Source organism: Pongo pygmaeus, chromosome X (genome assembly GCF_028885625.2).
Source record: "Pongo pygmaeus isolate AG05252 chromosome X, NHGRI_mPonPyg2-v2.0_pri, whole genome shotgun sequence".
In the NCBI taxonomy this organism is placed as follows: Eukaryota; Metazoa; Chordata; class Mammalia; order Primates; family Hominidae; genus Pongo; species Pongo pygmaeus.
The window spans coordinates 71,262,760-71,280,123 of NC_072396.2; the positions used below are offsets into that span (position 1 = coordinate 71,262,760).

Below are 17,364 nucleotides of genomic sequence, written 5' to 3' on the forward strand. Positions count from 1 at the left end.
CATATCCAAATTCCAACTTATTGCCTCCCTCAAACTTAGTCTTCTTGTGTTTCTCAAATCAGTAAATGCATGACCATCATTTGGTTGTATGGGCCAGAAACATGGAAGTCACCTTTTTGTCTCCCTATCCCTAATCCTCATATCCAATTCATGAATTGTACTTCCCAAATCTCTTGAATATGCTTACTTCTAGGAATATCTACTGCTACTCCCTAGTCCAAGCATGAGCATCATCTCTTGCCTGGACAACAGCCATAGCCTGCTAACTGATTTCCACATCTCTGCCCATTTTATATCACTGTAATCTAATCTCCATCCTTTTTTATTTCAAAATACAAATCTCAATATGCACCTTTTGTTTAAAATCTTTCAATATAGTCCTATTACTTTTAAGATAAATTTAGACCCTAATTTTTAAAAGATCCTTTAAAGCCCTGAATGATATGGCCCTTACATACCTCTCCCTCCCTCTCTACACGCAATACTCCCCCTACACTGATTCATGTAGTTTCTTGAAGGGGCCTTCCTCCCTCCTGCCTCAAGTCTTTGCATATTCATTTCCCTCTGTCTGGAACCCAACTCCTACTTAGTTGATTCCAACTTACAGTTCAAACCACAGTTTAAACCAAAATGGGTGATGTCTTCCTATTAAATGCCTTCGTAGCATGTTATACCTTTCCTTCAGAGTGCTTATTAGAGTTTATTACATTTGTATGATTATTTGTCTTCTGACTGTCCCCTTTACTAGGCTATAAGTTCTTTGAGGTCAGAGACCATATCTATACACAACTGTTTGCCTAGTGCCTAACATCACACTTGGCATAGAATAAGCAGTCAGGATATTTTTACTGAATCATTTACCGATTTAAAGATGTATGTGGCTGGAGCATAATTACATACTGGGAAAAAGAGCCAGTTGAATGAGAGAGGATAACAATGAGGGAGAGAGAAGGGATGATTTTTAGACGACTTCTCTGGAAAGGTTAGAGATAAGGGATGATTTAGTTACCTAGAACAGAGCGTGGAGACCTGTCCTGGAACACAGCTATCTTTGAGAACTCTATAGGGTATTTACTGGCTTGTGTATATTACAGAACCATGGATGAGAGTCTCAAGAACAAATATCACTTACTGGGGGTGCTGTCCACTCGCACTTTCAGGCTTGACCCTCTCATCTTTGAAAAGGGCCACCCTGCCTATTATAGGATGAGCTGGGAATAATGCAATGTGGGGAAGGCCTTACAAATCTAAGAAAATGTTGAGACTCCTTTGAAGGAAGCTAGAGATACAGAATCACTTATTCCCACTATTCTCATCACAACAAGTCTTCTTAAAGTATTTGTAACAGATTGCTCTCTGTCTTTACTAAATTACCAAGCCATCCAAAGAAGGCCAAAGCTCCTGGGAGTAGGGGGCAGGAGAAGAAGATGCCCCATTACCAGGGGTCTTATAAGTCAGACACACTGAGATTTAAAAAATACAAGCTGGGACCATGGCTATTACTTAATGGAGAAAGTGGTGCACCTTGGTTTCCTCATCTGCAAAACGAGTCAAGTACCACCTAGTACACTCAGTTAATGGGAGAAAAAAACAATGACACTATCAGTGTAAACAACTAGCCGCAGCCTAGTACAGAATAAACCCTCCAATAACAGTTCTTTTCTTTATCAGCAGATGCAGGAGAAATATTCCTGGAAAGAACATTCAAGTTTATGGAAAGCTCTAAGATGATGCTACAGTAGCAAAATATTTAACAGTAATACCTGAAACCCAATCTATTTTAGATTAATGAGATTTCCCAGAGCTTATGTATCAATCTTAATGGCTCAAGAACACAATCATTGAAAAGAAGAGGCTTTTGCACATAAAGTATGACACATACTATGAGACTAAAGAGTAGTAAGAAATCAATGTGTTTAAAAAATATATATGTCTCAAGCACCTTTTGCATAATATAATTTATGCCAATAAACTGAACAATATATTCGTCAATATTGCACATTCCCAAATTTTGTTGGTGAGCTAACTTTTTTTCATACTGCTGACAGTTCATTTAGCTCCAACATTATTACAGTTGTATTTTCTTGGTTTTTATTTCCATTACCTGGATTAAGACATGATACGTAGCACATCACACATATACACCATTTTTGCCCAAATGCAATTTGACATTTCAAAATGGTTATTATCCTCTGAAACATGTTAGCCACCCTGAATAGCCCCAGCTCCTGATTCTACTAGTGAATCCATCACAACATCACTCTATCTGTGAAGAGCAAAACATATTCAATTATTTCAAGTGCATGTTTTTTGAACATAATCTTTTTAGCCTTTTTTCAATAACAATTCTATTATTTTTATGCTTCTCTTGCTTAAACTCTCAGATTTAAAAAAACAGTCTTTGCACATTCTTGGCCAGAAATCCTCTTCACATGTTTTTTCTTAAGCAATTCTATCCAAACTCCTGGAACTGAGACCACATTAACTCCGCTCAACACCCAGAGAAATTTCACCAGCTATCAAAAGCAAACTCCCAATTCAAATCAGGCATACCTGAGGTAGAATTTCAAGGAGCTGGTGATTGTCTTAATGTCCCAGTCACTATTATGAAAATCAACATCTCCTGGGCATTTAGGATCTATTTGAGAAAAGTAAACAAAAAACAAAAGTTAATCATCAAAAAAATCTTACATTTTCCCTCTTTTAAAAGAAAAACAAAGTATATTACCCTAAGTAGTTTTGAAGAGATCAAAACTTTAGAAGAAGCAAATCTTTGATATTTCAAAAACATGACTGCATTCTGGTCTACCATATCAGGAATAAGAAAGTAATCTATCCAATTCACACAAGAAGAAAAAGCTGAACAAACAAAATCAACTCTTCTTAGATTCATCAGATAACTAGGGTCATAGGGTAAATGGCTGCCCCCAGAAGTGAGGAGATAGATAGAGAGAACCAAATCTTACAGTAACAGAAGCCCAGGAGTAGAAAACTCCTTGGGAACCAGCACTGGGATAGGATAACCTAATCTGTAATTTACAAATTGCTGGAGGTTTAATATGCTCGGATTTGAGAGGGAAAAACTCCATTGTGGCCCAGTCCAAAAGGGGCTCCCAAACTTTTGTGAGTTTTACCTACAGGAGTCCTATCAAGTTTTGATGGTGAAAAATCCCCTCATGCTTGCAGCAGGGGGGAAAGATAAGTAGTCATTTAAAAATATTCACAGACCCTCCTCTTCTTCTTAACAAGGTCTTCCCTCAAGAGAAACTATTTTTACCAGATCAAAACCTCCTGCAGTTTTATCAGAACCTAAGCGAACAAGGTGAAGGGAAATACCGAATTCCAGACCCAATTTGCCTTCCCGTCTCTCCCAAGAGGGGGAAAAAAAATCCTAAGAAGAACTTAAGTAAGTCACAGGCCAGGGGCACAGCTCACTAAAAGACAGAGACATAATCTTATAGAAGACTTCCCCACCCATGACACATTACCACCGTATCAATTGGGCTCATATGTAACCACGGAAATATGACTAAAAGAACTGTGCTTCTCAGATGATATTCAAGTCTTTAGGCCAAACCAAAAATAACGGAGGAAGCAAAAACAAGAACATCAGAGTAATGTTTAGCCTCTATCAGTCGCATTTCTACATACTAACAATGAACTATTTGAAAAAAAATTCAAAAACAATCCCATTTACAATAGTATTAAATAAAGAAAAAGCAGGAATAAATTTAGTCAAGGAAGTGAATAACTGCTACACTAAAAACTATAAAACACTGATAAAACAAACTGAAGACACAAATAAATGAAAAAATAGTCCATGTTCATGGATTAGAAGAACTAATCTTGTTAAAATGTCCATACTTCCCAAAGCATTCTCTGGGTTCAATGCAATTCCTATCAAAATTCCAATGTCATTTTTCACAGAAATAGAAGATAATCATAAAATTCATATGAAATGACAAAAGACCCTGAATAGTCAAAGTAATCTTTAGCAAAAGGAAAAAACATGAAGGTATCACATTCTCTGACTTCAAAATATATTATGAAGTTTTTATAATCACGTATAAACAGCACGGTACTGGCATAAAAACAGACCAATCAACCAATAGTACAGAATAGAAAGTCCAGACATAAACCCAAGTACTTAGAGTTAATTGATTTTTTGACAAAGGTGTCAAGAACACTCAACAGGGAAAGGATACTCTATTCAGTAAATGGTGTTGGAAAAACTGGATATCCTCATATGGAAGGAAATTGGACCCTGTCTTACACTGTATACAAAAATCAACACAAAATGAATAAAGACTTAAATGTAAGACCAGAAACCATAAAACTACTAGAAGAAAACATAGGTGAAAAGCTCCATGACATTTGTCTGGGCAATGATTTCTTGGATCAGACTCTAAAGACACAAGCAACAAATGCTAACATAGACAAATGGAATTGCACCAAACTAAAAAGCTTCGCAAAGAAATGGAAACAATTAACACAGTGAGGGGACAACCCACGGATTGGGTAAAAACATTGGCAAACCATAAATCTGATAAGGGGCTGATATCCAAAATATAGAAGTAACTCAAACAACTAAATAACAAGAAAACAAATAACCCAAGTAAAAAATGGGTAAGAAAATATGAGCAAACATTTCTCCAAAAAAAGAGATACTGGAATATGTGTACTTCAGAAAGAGAGAGTGCAGCAAGTGTGAGACACTGCATTGAACTCCGTGCTACCCTGTCACATGGAAGAAAGCAAAATCAGGCTGAACTCAGCTAAGGACAACCCACACAGGGAGCATTTAAACCAGCCCTAGCTACAGGGGAATCACACATCCCAGTTCTAAGCCTTGACACTGCAGGCTAAAGGGCTCTGGATCCCTAAATAAACTTGAAGGGCACTCTAAGCCACAAGGACTGCAACTCTTACATTAGTCCTAGTGTTGAACTGTGCTCAGAGCCAGTGAACCTGGGAGGCATGCAACCTACTGAGACACCAGCCATGGTGGCTATGGGAGTCCTTGCACCACCCCATACAGCACAGCTCAAGGCTCCAAAAGAGACCCCTTCCTTCTGCTTGAGGAAAAGAGGGGGCAAGAGTAAAGAGGACTTTGTCTTGCATCTTGTATACTAGCTCAGCCACAGTAGCCTAGAGCACTCATCAGAGTCCTAAGGCCCCTTTTCCAGACCCTAGCCCCTAGATGTTTCTACACACACCTGGGGCCAGAAGGGAACCCACTGCCTTGAATGGAAGAACCCAGTCCTGGCAGGACCCATCACATGCTGACTAAAGAACCTTTGGACCCTAAATAACCAGAAGCAAAACCCAGATAGTACTCACTGGGCCTTAGACGAAACTCTGTGGGTTTCAGGTATGACTCAACACATTCCCAGCTGTGGTAGCTGTGGGGAGAGACTCCTTTTGCTTCAGAAAAGTAGAGGGAAAAGTAAAAGTGGACTTAAAAAGTAAAAGGAGAAAGTAAGGAAAGAAAACAAGAGTCTCTGCTTAGTAATCCAGAGAAGTCTTCCAGATCTTATTCAACACCATCAAGGTGGTACCGCTACAAATCTGCAAGAACCACAGAATTATTGGGTATGGGATGCTCTCTAATGCAGATATGGCTTGGATCAAAACACTCAAGTCCTTTCAAATATCTGAAAAGCCTTCCCAAGAAGGACAAGTACAAACAAGCCCAGACTAAAAAGACTACACTACTTAACTCTTAGATGCCCGGAAACAGATGAACATTCACAAGCATCAGGATCATTCAAGAAAATATGACCTTCCAAAATGAACTAAATAAGGCATCAGAGACTAATCTTGGAGAAACAGAGGTATGTGACATATAAGACAGAGAAATCAAAATAGCTATTTTGAGAAAACTCAAAGAAATTCAGTATAATATAGAAAAGGAATTCAGAATTCTATCACATACATTTAACAAAGACATTGAAATAATTTTAAAAATCAAGCAGAAATTCTGGAGTTGAAAAATACAAGTGACATGCAGAAGAATGCATCAGAGTCTTATAATAACATAATTGATCAAGCAGAAGAATTGATGAGCTTGAAGACAGGCTATTCAAAAATACACATTTAGAGGAGACAAAAGAGAAAAGAATGAAAAACAACGAAGCATGCCTACAGGATCTATATAATAGTCTCAAAAGGGCAAATATAAGAGTTACTGGCCTTAAAGAGGAGGTAGAGAAAGAGACAGGAGTAGCAAGCTTATTTAATAGGATAGTATCAGCGATATCAACTTTGAAGTACAAGAAGGTTATAGAACACCAGAGACATTTAACCCAAACAAGAATATCTAAAGGCATTTAATAATCGGATTCCTCAAGATCAAGGATAAAAAAAGGATCCTAAAAGCAGCAAGGGGAAAAGAGACAAGTAACATAAAAAGGAGCTCTAATATGTCTGACAGCAGACTTCTCAGTGGAAACCTTACAGGCCAAGAGACAGTGTCATGACATAAAGTGCTGAAGAAGAAAAACTCTTACCCTAGAATAGTATATCTGGTGAAAATGTCCTTCAAACATGAAGGAAAAATAAAGACTTTCCCAGACAAACAAAAGCTGAGAGACTTCATCAATAGCAGATCTATCTTACAAGAGACGCTAAAGAGAGTACTTCATTCAGAAAGAGAAGAACAGTAATGAGCACTAAGAAATCATCTGAAGATATAAAACTCACTGGTAATAGTAAGTACACAGAAAAACACAGAATATTATAACACCGTAACTGTAACGTGTAAACTACTCTTAAGTAGAAAGACTAAACAATGAACCAATCAAAAATAATAACTCCAACAACTTTTAAAGACATAGAGAGTACATACAACAAGACATAAATGGAAACAACAAAAAACTGAAAAGTGGGCAGAAAAAATTATGGTGTAAAGTTTTTATTAGTTTCCTTTTTCCTTGTTTGTTTGTTTATGCTATCAGTTATAAGTTGTCATCAGTTTACAATAATGAGTTATAAGAGAGAATTTGCAAACCTCTTAATAACCTCAAATCAAAAAAGATACAATGGACACACAAAAAATAAAAAGGAAGAAATTAAAATCATACCACTAGAGAAAATCTACTTCACTAAAAAGACAGGAAGAAAAGAAGGAAGACAAGACCACAAAACAATCAGAAAACAAATAATAAAATGGGACGGGGTAAATCATTACTTATCAATAATAATATTGAATACAAATGGACAAAACTCTCCAATCAAAAGACATACAGTAGCTGAATGGATAAAAAAAAATTAGATCAAATGACTCTTGCCTACAAAAAACACATTTATCCTGTAAAGACACACATAGACTGAAAATAAAAGGGTGGAAAAAACATACTCCATGCCAATGGAAACCAAAAAAGAACAGAGTAGCTATACCTATATTAGAAAAAATAGATTTCAAGATGAAAACTGTAAGAGACAAAGAAGATCATCTGTCTTGTAGGACAGATCTCGTATTGATGAAATCCCTCAGCTTTTGTTTGTCAGGAAAGTCTTTATTTAAGGACATTTCCACTGGATATACTACTCTAGAATAAAAGTTTTTTTTTCCTTCACTACTTTAAATCTTTAGAAGATCATTATGACCCCATAATGATAAAGGGGTCAATTTAGCAAGAGGAAATAACAATTTTAAATATAATACACCCAATGCTGGAGCACCCAAACATATAAATATTATTAGAGCTAAAAGGAGAGGTAGATTTCAATAGGATAATAGCTAAACACTTCAACACCCCCACTTTCAGCATTAAACAGATCTCCCAGACAGAAAATCAACAAACAAGCTTTGGACTTAATCTGCACTATGGACCAAATGGATCTAGTAGGTATTTACAGAACATTTCATCCAATGGCTACAGAATACACATTCTTCACCTCAGCACATGGATCATTCTCAAGGACAGACCATATGTTAGGTCACAAAACAAGTCTTTTTTTTGAGACAAGGTCTCACTCCACCACCCAGGCTGCAATGCAGTGGCTCACTGCAGTCTCGGCCTCATAGGTTCAAGCAGTCCTCCCATCTCAGCCCCCACTAGTAGCTGGAACTACAAGTGTGTGCCACCACACCTGGATAACTTTTTGTACTTTTAGTAGAGACAGGGTTTCACTATGTTACCCAGGCTGGTCTTGAACTCCTGGACTCAAGCGATCTGCCCACTTCAGCCTCCCAAAGTGCTAGGATTACAGGCATGAGCAACTGCACCCACCCATAAAGCAAGTCTTAAAACATTCAAAAAACTGAAATAATATCAAGTATCTTCTCTGACCACAATGGAAAAAAAAGCTAGAAATCAATAACAAGAGGAATTTTGGAAACTACACAAACACATGGAAATTAATATCCTCCTGAATGATCAGTGGGCCAATGGTAAAATTCAGATGAAAACTGAACATTTTCTTGAAGCAAATGATAATGGAAATGTAATATACTAAAATCTATGGGATACAGTAAAAGCAGTACTAAGATGGAAGGTTATAGCTATAATGCCTACATCAAAAAGAAAAACTTCAAATAAATAACCTAATGATGCATCTTAAAGAACTAGAAAAGCAAGAGCAAACCAAACCCAAAATTAGTAGAAGAAATAATTAAGATCAGAGCAGAAATAAAATGAATTTGACATGATAATAATACAAAAAGATCAATAAAACAAAGGGTTTTCTGAAAAGATACATAAAATTGACAAACCTTTAGCCAGATTAAGATAAAAAGAGAGAATATCCCAATAAATAAAATCAGAGATGAGAAAGGAGACATTACAACTGATATTGCAGAAATTCAAAGGGTAATTAGTGGCTACTATGAGGAACTATATGCCAATAAATTGGAAAACTAGAAGAAATGGATAAATTCCTAGACACATACGACCTACCAAGATTGAACCAGGAATAAATCCAAAACCTGAACCAACCAATAACAAGGAACAAGATCAAAGGCATAATAAAAAGTCTAACAGCAAAGAACAGTCTGGGACCCAATAGCTTTACTGCTGAATTCTACCAAACATTTAAAGAAGAGCTAATACTAAACCTATTCAAACTATTCTGAAAAAATAGAGGGGGGAGGGAGTACTTCCAAACTCACTCTACAAGGCCAATATTACCCCAATACCAAAACCAGACAAAAACACATCAAACAAACAAACAAAAAGCTATTGGCCATAACCACTGATCAAAATATATATATATATATATATATACACCCTCAACAAAATACTAGCAAGCCAAATTCAACAAATTTTAAAAATCCTTCATCATGACCAAGTGGGATTTATCTCAGGGATGCAAGGATGGTTCAACATACACAAATAAATCAATACAGTACATCATATCAATAAAACGAAAGACAAAAACCATACAATAATTTCAATTGATACTGAAAAAGCATTTGATAAAATTCAATATCCCTTCAGGATAAAAACCCTCAAAAATCTGGGTATAGAAAAAGCATGGCCCTGCCCAAGGCCTGCTCCATTCTCAGTGAAAGTAAACACCAATTTAGCCATGTGTCTGTTTAGGATCCCTAATATTCATAAGACACTGTCAACTCCAATTTCAGCTTGATTGTATAGCATATTGGTCTACATTTATCTGACTAGATGGTGATTTGTACATTGTAATTACTTCTCAGAGAATGGCAATTCCAGCTTTATAGTCTGCAATTCATTTTTTTTTTTTTTTTTTTTTTTGAGACAGAGTCTCACTCTGTTGCCCAGGCTGGAGTGCAGTGGCGCAATCTTGGCTCACTGCAACCTCTGCCTACCAGGTTCAAGCAATTCTCGTGCCTCAGCCTCCTGAGTAGCTGGGATTACAGGTGCGTGCCACCACACCTAGCTAATTTTTCTATTTTTAGTAGAGGCAGGGTTTCACCATATTGGCCAGAATGGTCTTGAACTCCTGACCTCAAGTGATCCACCAGCTTCGGCCTCCCAAAGTGCTGGGATTACAGGCATGAGCCTCTGTGCCTGGCCATAGTCTGTAATTCTTACATACATCTTTGTGACAAGACAGTATTCATAGAGGATTGCCTGAAGAATATGCAGTCCATCTTTTCCTCTAGGTTGGTCACTGTGAACCACTCTTTTCCACCCAAACACCCTACCTTCTGAATCCGTGTCTCACCACAGCAGTGATTATTAGAAGAATTTTAAACTTTTTTACTCATTTTTATCTGGAATTTTTATGCAAGAACTCACACTGATATCTTACAAACTCAAATTTGACTCTTGCTTGTCTATAAACCAATCAAAAGAACAAACTAAAAAGGTTCTTAGGTCTGTAGATCTCATGAAGATAGAGAGTAGACTGGTGAGTATCAGAGGACAGGAAGGGTAGGAGGAGGGAGGATGAAGAAGAAAAAAGTTTCCTCCATAAAAAGAGTTATTAGGTTTAGGAAAAGTCAATGTAGTTTAATAGAAGGAAAACTCTCTGAAGAATCAGAATACAGGAATCCCTCTGGAAAAAAGCATTTACAGTGAGAAACACAAGGTTTTAGAATGTGGCTGATATAAGATGACAATGTGATTAAAAGATGGTTGCAATGAAATACAAATGATAATGAAGGACAAAAATTATTCATAGCCTAATAATAAAAGAATACTTATTTTTTTCTTTTTTTAAAAAAAGAATACTTCTTTAAGCTAATAAAGATCTACTGTGATGTGCTGGTAAATAATGAACAGGTCGACAGAGAAGGTGGGGAGCGCTGATTTTAGCATTTGTCAATTTCCATGTGAATCAACCATGGCTGATTTGAAGTGATCAACATAATGTCAATGAATGTGAAGTTGGGAAAATATGCGTACAGTTACACCGTTTGAGCAGGTACCAGCTGCCTCCAACACACCACTGAGTCAATCTCAAATGATCAGCTCATATCACCATTAATGGTGCAATACTAGAAGCTTATGATCAGAAGCCAGAAAAGGATGTCTGCTATCACTAGTACTACTTATCATTTGGTCAGAGTGTCTAGAACAATGATTCTCAAACACAGCTTCTAGAAACATCTGAGAAGGTTTTAAAAATGACAATACCCACATTCCCCCTACATCAGGTAAACCAGAATCTCTGATTCAGGTGAGTCCTGATACTTTTTAAAAAACTCTTCACTGAGTTTAATGAACAGCAAAGGTGGTGAGGAACTGGGTTCTCAATGTAATTTTAAAAAGAAACAAAAACAGAAAAGTTAAACCTACTGGAAAGGAGATAGAATAATCATTATTTACCTATCATATAACTGTCTAACTGAAAAATGAAAGAGAAATTACTGATACTTTTTTTTTTTCCCAGAAAGGGTCTCACTCTGTCACTCAGGCTGCAGTGTAATGGTGTGGTCATGCTCACTGCAGCCTCAAACTCCTGGGCTCAAGGGCCCCTTCCTCCTCTGCTTCCCGAGTAGATAGGACTATAGGCCCACACCACCATGCCCAGCAATTTTTGTATTTTTTTATTTTTGTAGAGATGGGGTCTCATTATGTTGCCCAGGCTGGTCTAGAACTCCTGGGCTCAGGCGATCCTCTCGCATTGGCTTCACAAAGTGCTGGGAATACAAGCATGAGCCACCATGCTTAGACCTATTGATAATGTTTTTAACATTAACAAGAAAGCTTGTTAAAATTCCTGGTCGGTGAATGAAGATATAAAAATCATGAGCATCCTATATATTAGTAATAGACACGTCAAAATTGTAATAGAAAAAACAGTTGCACTGTATGTGTGTGGGAGAGAGAGAGAGGAGAGACAGTGATTTATTTAAGTCTCAGAATTAATATAAATAAAAGTATTACACACACAAAAAGACTTCCGTAAATGAAAAACAAAATTTTGTGATCTTGGATAGAAAGACTAAATATTGCATGTTGTCAACTTCATTCCAATTAATTAATAGATTTAGTATAATTGTAATCAAAATGCCAACAAGCTAATTTTCTGGAATGTGATAAAATAATTCTAAAGTTTACATGGAATAATAAACTAGCAAAATGAGTGAAACATTTTTTAAACAGAATAATTATGGAAGGTTTGTGCTACTCAGAAGGAAAATGATTATGTGGCATGGTCATAGTAGTATAAGAATAGTTAAGCCAGTGGAAAAAATGAAAGCTCAGGATAAGACCATCGTATAAATGTAAGAACTTAATGTACAATAAAAGCGGCATTTTAAATTGGCGAAAAAAAAGCAGAATTGTTCAAAAAATGGAACATAGACAATTAACTATTTGGGAAAAAAATAAGTTAGATCTCTATTTCACAACCAAACAACATATTCAATTTCAAGTGTATGGAGGAGATAAAATGTAAAATAAAACCACTAAATAATACAAATAAAACATAAGTGAATTTTAATAGGTTATTGGGTTAAGGAATGACTTCTAAACATATGGAGAAAATAAAGCTTTAAATGCACCCTGGAGCATGCCATGTATATACAGCAAGGGTGACAAGCTCTAAAAACTAGCACAGAGATGACCACTTAAGAGCTGCATTGGGGTCTTGATTTGGTAGGGTATGCATTAAACTTTGCATCTCAAAAATAAGTCTATAGTCAGGTTACAAATTGCATGAGAGTCACTTGGGCAGATGTTTAAAATGCAGATCTCTGGATCCCAATGCAAGAGATTAATTCATTGGGTCCATGATGAGGCCTGGCAGTTTGCATTTAAAAAAATAATAATGTCTCAAAGGTGATTCTAGGATGAGGGTGCTTTGTGGAATTACTGTCTAAATATTGCTAAGCCATCTACCATGTAATGTGATGAATAATAAGATTGAAAGTAAAAATAATCATAGAAAATATATTGGCAAAGATTCTAACCACCACTCTCAAATGAGAACACAATGCTATTTTTACATTCAGAGGCAAACCAAACAAAACAACTATAGAAAGTTACAATGGCTCACCTAAAGTACACAGATCATGTCAGAGTGTCTCAATTAATTCAGGAAATGGTAGATAATATAATATTACTGAGAAAAATCTAGTTGCATGAATAGGAAGCCCAGCTTTGATTAACTGCAGCTGATAAAACAGATCAAGTGAGAGGAAAAACAAGTGACTAACAGAAAGCGTGGGCAGAAATAAGCCCACCATGCTCTGACATAAGCCACGAAAGCAGTAATGACTAATGTGAGGATTGATTAGTTTCTCCAAGTTAAGGTCTTGCCAGTTGTATTTTAGGCTCTTAAACATCACCCTCTTCTTCAATTATAAAACCCAGGGATGCCAGACTAAAGGACAGCTGAAAGAAAGGCCATTGGTTCTTTTGTTATTGCTGAATATAAGACAAGTGCGCGTCCTAAGTAAAGAAAATCCAACCACAGAATAACAAATGTTATAATCTGTGGAGGTGGAAGATCTCCAAATACTTAATAACTAACATTGGCACAAAGTTCTATCACTCAACAGAGATGCTGGCTGTAAACACCAGAAATAGCCACACTGGTACCTACTAGCTATTTCAGGCCAGGCTCATGATATATATGTAAAAGAGGAAGGTGCTACCTGAAAAAAGGATGAAGGCTACCCTAGTTAGCAGCCTAATATAAATCCATATGCCAATTGATTCTCCCTATATTCAAACTATGTCAAGATTATTAATAATATTTACAACCTTGAGGCAAAAATTATATTTTGGCAAATCTACCCAAAGTATGTAGTGGAATTAATTTATGCACAAATATGTCATCACATAAAAGGAAAAAACTAACATGCTAAAGAGGGAAATTATTGGAAAAATTTGGTATATTTTTGTATCATAGTATCATATAGCCATTAAAATATTTACAAAGTATTTTTAACCATATGGAAAATATTATGTTAAGACAATGGTGGCTATGTAAATCAAAATTTCCAAACATAACCTCCACAAAACAATATAGAGCCACCAGAACAACATAAAAGTACATAAAGCCATGCCCTTCACATAACAAAAAGAAAGAAAACACCCATATAATAAAAGACTTAAATGTTAAATTGTAAGTAGAAAAAAAAAGAAATCCCAGCAAGATATCACTCATATTCCCTCTACAAGTCTTTCCAGGGAGCAAGGACAATGCTGAAACAGGAGTGTTAATGAGAAAAGAAGGGGCTAGTAGCCTAAGATTAATCTGAAATCACAACCAGAAAGACAAAGTCCACACAAAGCATAAAAATAATGACAAACTGGTAGATTTGAGCCTTGGAGAAGAGCTTTCTATGCAGTCTTCAAAAGGCTGACTTTGAAAGGTATCATTTGTAAGAGAGAAGATGGCAAAAAATAAGGGAGAGATACCCTGTGAAGTCTGGGAGTTTAAAGGAATGTGAAGCAAAAGAGGAAAATTTAGGAATGGTCAAAAGTCTACCAGGCAAATGGAATCAATATCAGACAAAATAGATTTCAAGCCAAAAAGCATTAAATTAAACAAAGAACACTTTTTTTAATTAATTAATTAATTTATTTATTTATTTATTTATTTATTGAGAGGGCGTTTTGCTCTGTGGCCTAGGCTGGAGTGCAGTGGTGCAATCTCGGCTCACTGCAACCTCCACCTCCCAGGTTCAAGCGATTCTCGTGTCTCAGCCTCCCGAGTAGCTGGGACTACAGGCGCCCACCACACTCCACTAATTTTTGTATTTTTAGTGGAGACGGGGTTTCACCATGTAGGCCAGGCTATTCTTGAACTCCTGGCCTCAAGTGATCCGCCCACCTTGGCCTCCCAAAGTGCTGGGATTACAGGCGTAAGCCACTGTGCCCAGCCACAAAGAACACTTTAAATGCTAAAAGCCATTCTCCAAATAAAGATATGGCAATTATGAATATCTGTGCATAAAGTAATACAGACACCACCTTTATAAAGCAAAAATACAAGAGATGTATATAAAAGCACACTAAAAAGAAACTTTAACACATCATTTTCATTAAACAACAAATCAAGTGGATAAACAATAAGATGTAGAAGACTTAAATAACAATCTTACAGATATATATCATATTTTACATCCTGATAACAGAGACTACACTTCTCAGTTGCACATGAAATACTCACAAAAAGTGATCATATATTAGGTTACAAAGAAAACATCAGTAAGTTCCATAAAGTTGACATGTTATAAACATTGTCAATAATACTACGATAAAGCTAGAAATCACTTTTTAAGTCCGTTCCACATGGAAAATTATAAGCTTTCTCTTAAATAATTCTTTAAAGAAAGAAATACAAATTAAAATCACAGAATGTCTTTAAAACATGATCATGAAAACACTACATATCAAAATCTGTGGGATACATTTAATGAGGCGATTAGAGGAAAATTCACTAACTTAAACATGTTCATCAATAAAAAATTTAAAAAAATGAATTACATTCTTAGCTAAAAAGGCGAAAGAAACAACAATAAAGCAAACGAAAAGAAAGGAAAATAGTAACATAAGAGCAGGAATTAATGAGGTAGAGAAAAACATATCTAATGTTAAATCAAAACCACAATTTTTTGAAAAAATTAACAAAGTAGACAAGCCATAACCCAACTTTATCAAAAAAGAAGAAATATACAAGGAAGTATAAATATACCAGGGGTGACAAATAAATTTAAATGCTAGTAGAATTCACCAATACAGAATCTACAAATAATAAGGATTGGCTTTGGATCTCAACAGAAAAAGAAACAATAGGGCTTGGCTAGCGAGCCCCACTGAGGAGCCGGAGCTTGGGCCGCACTTACCCCTGAGTCCGCTCCCGATCCCTGGCCCGTCGGCGACCTGGCGAACCAGGCGACGCTGAAGCGGCCCATGGACTTCGGTACTAAGCTGCTGAGTCCCTGCTTCCCGGAAGCAGCGGCGCTGCACCCCTCTGCCCGGCCCCACTCCGGGCCTCAGGCCCCCGGACGCCAAGCCGCCGCCGCTTCAGACCCAGACCCTACCGCCAACTCTGCAGCAGCCCGCCCCACCCGGCAGCAAGCGGCGCCTTACAATTCCGGAGAAAATTTTTCAGAACATAAAACTAGAATACAGTCGTTATCAGAGGTGGAGACATTTAGAAATTGTTCTTAATCAGAGTGAAGCTTGTGCTTCAGAAAGTCAACCTCACTCCTCAGCACTCATAGCACCAAGCTCTCCAGGTTCCTCATGGATGAAGAAGGACCAGCCCACATTTACCCTCTGACAAATTGGAATAATACGTGAACATGTCTTAGACTATGAAGATAAGATTCAGGAGGAGTATGAGCAAATCCTCAATACCAAAGTAGCAGAACAATATGAATGAATCTTTTGTGAAATTCACACATGATCAGATTATGCAACGGTATGGGACAAGGCCAACAAGCCATGTGTCCTGAAGGTTTGTTATGTATCTGGGTACCAGGTTTAACCTCAAGAGATGCCTGCTGTACACTTTTTGCAACTGGTTTGACAACACATTTCAGCTTCAATTTTGCATCCTGAGAACACTTAAACGTTTCTGCAGGTCTATTTTATACAGCTTGAAAGACCTTAAAACTTTTTGGTTGCCACATGCATATCTTCCTTTTCTGCTCATCCACTAAACAGCTGTGCCCTACTGTGATAGATTTTCCAAACAAAAATACTTGGAGAAGCAGTTTAGCAAAATATGCCTTCAGTGGCACTCAACAAATGGAGCTTCCCCAAGCACAGTTCTGTAAGAAGTGTGTATGAGAGTGTGTGTATGTATATTTCAAGTTATTATTTGCATAGTGCAATTTTTTTTGATCTTGGGGATTCTGGCTGTGTTTGATTCATGACAATTATGGTTAAAAACATTTGCTTGGCCGGGCACTGTGGCTCACGCTTGTAATCCCAGCACTTTGAGAGGCGGATGTGCTTGGATCACCTGAGGTCAGAAGTTTGAGACCAGCCTGGCCAATATGGTGAAATCCGTCTCTACTAAAAATACAAAAATTGGCTGGGCATGGTGGCAGGCACCTGTAGTCCCAGCTACTCAGGAGGCTGAGGCAGGAGAATCACTTGAACCAGGGAGCCAGAGGTTGCAGTGAGCCAAGATCGCGCCATTGTACTCCAGCCTGGGTGACAGAGTGAGACTCTGTCTCAAAATAAATAAATAAATAAAAACAAAAAACAAAAAAAAATTTGCTTGTTCTACAGAAGATCATTTATGTTTTGTGACCATATAAGTTGCAACAGTGGATTGTTTTTAAGTGTAGGTTTTATTATTAAATACAGGGACTGTTTCCAGGCATAAAATATGAATCATAAGTTAGGATGGACATTAGCTGTGATTATGATAATACAGCAAAGGTCTGTGGTCCTAGATCTACAAATGTGTGGTGAGAAATTAGAACAAACTGGAGATGGGCCATTGACACATGGACTCTGCCTA

General features: G+C 37.0%; 1 protein-coding gene and 1 pseudogene across 4 annotated transcripts in view; one reads left to right on the forward strand and one right to left on the reverse strand.

Moving 5' to 3' along the window:
* Positions 1-17,364, reverse strand: part of OPHN1 (oligophrenin 1) — a 388,712-nt gene that overhangs the window by 79,471 nt on the left and 291,877 nt on the right. For all 4 annotated transcript variants that reach the window (XM_054471934.2, XM_063660731.1, XM_063660732.1 and 1 more), the window contains one exon: positions 2,554-2,638. In XM_054471934.2, the coding sequence (XP_054327909.1) occupies positions 2,554-2,638 (85 nt within the window). The remainder of the gene's footprint in view (positions 1-2,553; positions 2,639-17,364) is intronic.
* Positions 5,778-16,345, forward strand: LOC129025401 (akirin-1-like; annotated as a pseudogene).